The sequence below is a fragment of the Myotis davidii genome, unplaced genomic scaffold (genome assembly GCF_000327345.1).
Source record: "Myotis davidii unplaced genomic scaffold, ASM32734v1 scaffold37, whole genome shotgun sequence".
NCBI lineage: Eukaryota > Metazoa > Chordata > Mammalia > Chiroptera > Vespertilionidae > Myotis > Myotis davidii.
This window is the reverse complement of record NW_006289395.1, coordinates 1,073,801-1,081,251: the sequence shown is the minus strand read 5'-3', so window position 1 is coordinate 1,081,251 and position 7,451 is coordinate 1,073,801. Positions and strand designations below refer to the sequence as shown.

Sequence of the window (7,451 nt, the reverse complement as noted above, 5' to 3'; positions counted from 1 at the left end):
TATAAAATTACTGTCGTTGCTACTTCATCACTGTAATGTTGCTACTGTTATGGATCGTCATGTAAATATCTGATAGGCAGGATGTATTTTCAGTGTTACAAATTGAACATCATTAAAGCATAGTGATGAATCACAAAAACAATATGTAATTGTATATGTTTTCCGACGGTCTTAAGGGTCCTTGGAGAACCGCTGCTCTAGAGGATTCCACACGGGCAATTACAGGCTCCGGTCCCAAAGAGGCGGGGTGTCTCACAATTCATTGGCCAGAACTAGTCACGTGACTCCACCCAAACACAAGGGAGCCGGAAGGCGAAATCTTAGCATCTTCCCCGAAGGCAGAAAGCTGGAAGGATTTGGTGAACGGCATTCATGACTGCAATATGGAACTCAATGGCTACTACTGAATCCGTCAGACTCTGGCTTAAAATTACACAGATGAGACTTATACACCAGTGTTCATAACAGCACTATTCACAACAGCCAAAAGATGGAAACAACACAAATGTACATCAACTGCTGAATGAATAAACAAAATATGGTCTGTACATGCAATAGAATATTTTCAGCCTTAAGAAAAATTAAATTCTGATACATCCTACAACGTGGATGAACCATGACGATGTTATGCCAAGTGAAATCAGCAGACACAAAGGGACAGATGTATGATTCCACTCTGGAATTCTCTAATAAGAATTTTAAAGCAGCCATCACAAATATGCTTCAATGAGCAATTACAAACATGATGGAAACAAATGACAAAAAAATAGAAAGTCTCAGCAAAGAAATAGAAGATATATAGAACCACTAAGTGGGAATTTTAGAGCTGAAAAATACAAGAACTGAAATAAAAAAACTCAAGGGCCCTGGCCGAGTTGGTTAGAGCATCGTCCCCATATGCCAAGGTTGCAGGTTCAATCCCCCAAAATTCTAGCAAGAAGTAGGCTGAGAAAACTACACAGCGCAAAAAAAAATAAAATAAAAAAAATTTAAAAAAAATGGGCTGCCTTTCACAGAAAACGGTGATTCAGAAGGTAAAATCAAGAACATAGCAGGCAGAGCCATAGAGGTTGTACAAATTGTCCGTAAACACATGAGATTACATCTTGGAGAAATGCATGAGGAAAATGCAAATCAAAACCACAGGGAGAGAGGACTTCACATTTATTAAGAAATATTGAATCAGTAACATGTACGATAACGTGTGGCAAGGATGTAGAGAGATTGGACTCTCATTACTAATGGGAGTGTAAAATGGTACAGTTGCTTTGAAAAACATTCTGGCAGTTCGGCCAGAAGTTAAACAGACAGTTACCATGTGAGTCAGTAATTTCACTCCTAGTCATATATACCTTAAAGAACTGAAAACTTTTGTATGAAAACTTGTTCATAGCAACATTATTCATAATAGTCAAAAGGTGGAAACAACCAAAATGTCCATCGATTTACAAATAGATAAAATATGGCATATCCATACATGTAATATTATTCAGCCATAAAAAAAGAAATGGAGTGCTGATACTTTATACAACATGAATGAACCATGAAAACTTTGTTAAGCAAAAGAAGCCAGACACAAAAAGCCATATATTTTATAACTTAATTTATATTAAATGTCAGAATAGGTAAATCCAATGAAACAGAAAATAGATTAGTAGGGCCTAAAGGGAATGGAGAGTGATTAGGATGATGAAAATGTCCTGGAATTGGATGGTGGTGATGGTTGCACAACACTGTAAATATACCCAAACCACTGAACTGTACTTTAAAAATAGTAAATTTTATAGTATATTAATTATATCTTTTTTAAAAAGATTTAAAAAGATCCATGGAGGCAATCCTGGAGAGAAATCAGACTGAGTTTTTTTTTTTTTTTAATATATTTTATTGATTTTTTACAGAGAGGAAGGGAGAGAGATAGAGAGTTAGAAACATCGATGAGAGAGAAACATCGATCAGCTGCCTCCTGCACATCTCCCACTGGGGATGCGCCCGCAACCCAGGTACATGCCCTTGACCGGAATCGAACCCGGGACCCTTCAGTCCGCAGGCCGATGCTCTATCCACTGAGCCAAACCGGTTTCAGCCAGACTGAGTTTTAATAAAGGAAATGTCAACATTTTCCCAGCTGGATTTGAGAATTGCTATGGACCAATGACTCTTGTGTGCCTCTCAATTCCCTTTTTATTTCTTTTCTTTTTTAAAAAAAATATCTTTTTATTGATTTCAGAAAGGAAGGGAGGTGGTAAAGTTGATTGTGGTGGCCCTGACCGGTTTGGCTCAGAGGATGGAGCATTGGCCTGCAGACTGAAGGGTCCGGGGTTCGATTCCGGTCAAGGGCATGTACCTCAGTTGTGGGCACATCCCCGGGGAAGGGGTGGGGGGTGCAGGAGGCAGCTGATTGATGTTTCTCTGTCATCATCGATGTTTGTAACTCTCTATCCCTCTCACTTCCTCTTTGAAATCAATAAAGATATTTTTTTTAAAAAGTTGATTGTGGTGGTAGTGGTGAAAGTGGAGGTGGAGGTAGAGGTGGAGGGGATGGAGGAGGTGGAGGTGGTGGTAGAAATGGAGGTGGTGATGGTGAAGGTGGAGGAGGTGGTGGAGGTAGGGTTGAGGTTGGTGCTGGTGTTATCTAGGCAGACTGCTCATGAGTTCTAGTCATTTGAGCTGGACAGAGGGTTGGACTGCTGTCCAGGGCACATGATCCAACCCCCTATAGTGCTCTCAGGGTTTTACCCGCCTCTTTCCAAATGCCATTTTGCTCTTGAATTCTTCACTGTGAATAAATTAAGCCAACAAATTCATAAGTGATATCTCTTTCCTGACCATTCCCCCTATCTCCTAAGGAACAAATTTTGAGATGGGGGTAAAAAAGTGTAAAGAGGCTTAAGTCTTGAGAGGTATTTGCCCGTCTGTATACAGCGTGCTGCGGGAGAGGTTGGGCAGGTTTGGGGACCAAAGGGTGCCAAAAGGCTCCTAGGTAGAAAGAATTCGGAAACAAACTTGTTCTTTCTCCCTTCCTCTCCGTCTTCAACAACTACCAGAGATGATAAATAAGAGACTATTTATTCCACATTACCCAAACTGCAGGCACAGTGGGAACAAAGAAGAAGGGTACAAAGCGGGTCCAAAAATCCTTGCTTTCTAAGAATTTGCAGTGAGGAGGGCCGAACTACGTAAGGCTTGTGGGAAAGAATGAGGAGTGTGATCCAGGTCAAAGGACAGAACTTGGTGCCGGGAGTTCAGAAAAGCTTACAGGGAGTCCTTGCCTTGGTCAGATCCCGGGCTTCTTCCAAGAGATGTTTGAGACACTGTACTCAGCGAACCCGACCTACTGCTGCTGTGGGACAGGGTGGACGACGCACTGCTCAGAATCAGACTCCAGAATCTTTTATTGTTGAAGTAGCAGAGGAATGCTGGGAAAAGACAGGGGGATGGGGGAGAAGAAAGTCAGAGAGTGGAAGGAAAGTGGTAAGCAGGGTGAGCCCCAACGGAAGTCCCTGAGAACCTACCCCTGTGACGGTCAGCCACCTCGCCACACTTTCTCGGCCCTGACCCACACCCACGTCCCCTCCCTCCCAGGGCCCTCCAGACACTCACCACAGATGAGATATAAGATAAACACCACCCAGCCAATAAAATAGCTCCACCCGATGTGGATGGAAAAATTCTTCTCCACCTCGTAGAGCCAGACATCAATCGGAAACAACAGGAGGCCAGAGAAAAGTAAGGCAACTAGGAGACAGGAAGCAGCAGGGTCATTGCCACCCACGGATCCCATAAGGACTCTTCCTCCTCTGCGGTGCCATCGCCACAAACCACGACTCCCATGAGCGCACACAGAGTCCATGGCCCCAGAGGCTCCTGGGAATCAACCCCTCACTTCCACCTCTCTAGTGACCAGGAAATGATGGAAATCCATTTCCAGCAACAACCACCAGTTCTACCTGTTCTGTTTTTCCACCACCCACCAAGCCCCTCCCCAACGGCCAGAGAAAGGACGAGGGAGCAGTGCGGGGGAAGGTGGGGTTAGGAGACACTGAGGATCTTTCCCAGGACGAAGGGGCACCTTCACAGAAGCTTATGATGCACTCAATCAGGCCAAAGAAGGGCACCCTCTGCAGACCAGGGATGTACGGCAGGTACAGCCAGATGGCGTAGAAGAAGCCCAGCACCAGGGACAGGCTGAAGGTGATCTTGGCCACCCCGAAGAACGGGTGCTCTGTCCACAGCTCAAAATTGTCTGGAGAAAAGGAGAAAACGGGGTAAACGTAAGGATCGGCAAACAGACGAGCTATAATCCAAAGAGCAAATCTGAGAAAATGCCCGGGCTCGTTAATAACCAAAGAAATACACACTTAAGATAACAATGAAATAATCACTTCTGAAACAGGCAACGGTTTTTGATGGAGATCGTTGGGTAATCCTAACCCTATAAAATCAAATCGCTCAATAGAAAAAATAGGCAAAAAACTTGAACTGCCATTCTCAAAGAAGAAAGTAAAAAAAACATATGAAGCTCAACACAAAGAAATGCAAATTAACTGTGATTGTTGGTGTTAAGCCTCACCCAAGGCTATTTTTTCCCCACTGATGTTGTTTGTTTGTTTGTTTGTTTGTTTGTTTAAGAGGGAATGGAAGGGAGAGAGGGAGGGAGAGAAACAGACTCATCAATTGATTGCCTCCTGCACTCACCCCAGCCTGGGGCAGGGATCAAACCTGCAACCCAGCTACATGCCCTTGACCAGGAATCAAACCTGCAACTGTTCTGTGGGTAGGCCGTCGCTCTAACCATTGAGTCCACCAGCCAGGGCAAAATGTGCTTTTAAAAATCTATTAAATTAGAAAAGATCAAGACAAAAGTGATGATATCTAGTGTAGGAAAGGATTTAGAAGAAAGAAGTACTATCACATACTACTAGTAGGCAGCATTTCTAGTAAGTGATATGGCATAAAATAAAAAGAAAATAAAACAACAAAAAAACACCCTAAACTGTTAAGCCCTTTGACCCAGAAATGTTTCTTTTTGGAATTTACATTAAGGAAATCATCCAAGATCACACTATAAAGTATATATAGAGATCTTTGCAGAGATATTTAAACGTACAAGAGATTTGTTAAATAAATTTAAGTGTACCCACACATTGCATTAAAAAGTCTGACCACACTGAGTATTGGCAAAGGACATGGAAGAGCTGAAACTCTCACTGCTGTTGGGAATGTAAAATGGACTGAAGGGTCCCAGGTTCGATTCCGGTCAAGGGCATATACCTCAGTTGCAGGATCTGTCTCACAGACCTGGTTGGGGAGTGTGTGTGCAAAGGTAAGCAATCAATGTGTCTCTCTCACATTGATGTTCCTCTGTCTCTCCCTCCCTCCCTTCCATTCTCTCTAAAAATCAATGGGGAAAAATCCTCAGGTGATGATTAACAAACAAAATGATGATAAGACAGCTGATTGTCTTTGAATAGAGTGTTTCTAGGAAGAAAGGAGAAACAGGAGGCTCCCTTCACTATATAATCTTCTGCATGTTTTGAATTTTCACTCTGTGTATATACTACCTAAGCAGATAAATTGTAAACATAGGTGATGCTATAGGATAATTATTTAATGATATAAGTAAATGCTCACAACTGAAAAGTGGAGTTTGCAGCACAGGGCATGTAGAATGATTACAATTTTTTAAAATAATAGACATTTATTAAAATAAAATAATACATGTGAAACCTATATAATTTTATTAACCAACGTTGACCCAATAAATGCAATAAAAAGTAAAGTAAAATAAATATATATCTATATTTCTGTATGTATTTTATGTATATACTAGAGGCCCGTTTCAGGAAGATTCCTGCAAGAATAGGGCTTCCTCGGGCCAATCGTGCTGCCAAGCTCCGCCACCCAAGGCCGCACACCGGGGCCCAGATGGCGGCTCGTGCTGACCTGCCTTGCCTGCAGTATGCAAATTATCTGCCATCTTTGTTGGCGGTTAATTTGCATATCACTCTGATTGATGAGCTTAGCGAAGGTATGGTCAATTACATCTTTGTCTTTTATTAGATAGGATACACACAAAGGCTGGAATTAAAACCATTGTAATGTTATTGTGATTATATCTGTGTGGGGAATTTTAGGTGATTTTTATTTTATTTTTTAAACTTTCTGTATCTCCCACAATAACTATGCAATGTTTTTTTTTTTAATTAAAAGCTACACAATTATTTTTAAATGTATATATTTAAAGAATAGTTTATTGATTTTTAGAAAGAGAGGAAGGGAGAAAGACATAGAAACATTTATGTGAGCACAACATTAATCAACTGCCTCCTGCACCACCCCAGGGTGATCTAGCCTAAAACCCAGGCATATGCCCTTGACCAGGAATCAAAACAGCAATGTCCTGGTACACAGGACAACACCCAATCAATTGAGCCACACCAGCCACGACTAAATATATATGTTTAAATATATATGTATAATTAAAGTTAATAGTCATTGCTAGCAAAGATACAAGGAAACAAGGCTTCTCATACATTATTAGTGGAAGTATAAATAGCTCTCATACTTTTTGAAAACAACATGGAAAATATTATTAAAAGCCTTAAAATATTCATACTATTTGACCCAGGAAACCCACTTTGGGAAATCTATACCAAAGAATTAATATTAAACACAGTAAAAACTTTATTTTGTTGCTTCCATTTTCCTCAAGTGTAAAGAAAGAAATGCATTTGCCAAGAATAAGAAAATAAAATAGTCAAGTAAGAGGTGATAAATTTATTAAGTTGAACATTATAGTTACTTATAAGAAGAAAATGTTTATTATATTGCATAAAGATAAATTTTAAAATAATATAAATTAAAAAATAAAAGATATAAAATTATTTAGAAAAATAAATACATCTAGGTATGAGTCATATAAAACATGTTCAATTTTTCTTTAAAGCCTAGAAAAAATTGGGTGCTCAACACACTGCTACTAGTGGCTGCCTTTGAGCAGCACTACGGAGCAAGTTGGGTGCTTACACTAGTTTTGGAGCCAGACACACCTGAGTTATAATTGCAAACATGCCATTATTAGGTTGATCCATACGAATTTGCTCTTTTTTGTAGGTGAAAAGCAGTCAAATATTGTCCATTTCATGTGATTAAACCTAATAGCTTTATGACCCTGAGCAAGGTACTTAATTTGAGTCTCAATTTTTTCATCTATAAAATAAGAATAATTGCCCCATCAGGTTTGAGGATTCAATTAACTAAATAAAATAAGTGTATAATAAATAATAGCTTTTGTTTCCCCAAATGTATCATAATGAGGGTGTATTACTTTCATAATGGAAGAAAATAATAGCAATGTGACTTTAAAATATATATGTGTGTGTGTATATATATATATTTATACACACACACACACACACACACACACATATGCACACATGTAAATATTA

The 7,451-nt window shown here is 40.0% G+C and overlaps 1 protein-coding gene across 1 annotated transcript in view; it reads right to left on the bottom strand.

The window, feature by feature from the left end:
- ODF4 (outer dense fiber of sperm tails 4) overlaps positions 1 to 7,451 on the bottom strand; it is an 11,331-nt gene that overhangs the window by 2,487 nt on the left and 1,393 nt on the right. The window contains 2 exon segments of the mRNA XM_015562533.1: positions 3,339 to 3,419; positions 3,604 to 3,738. Coding sequence (XP_015418019.1) covers positions 3,339 to 3,419; positions 3,604 to 3,738 — 216 coding nt within the window.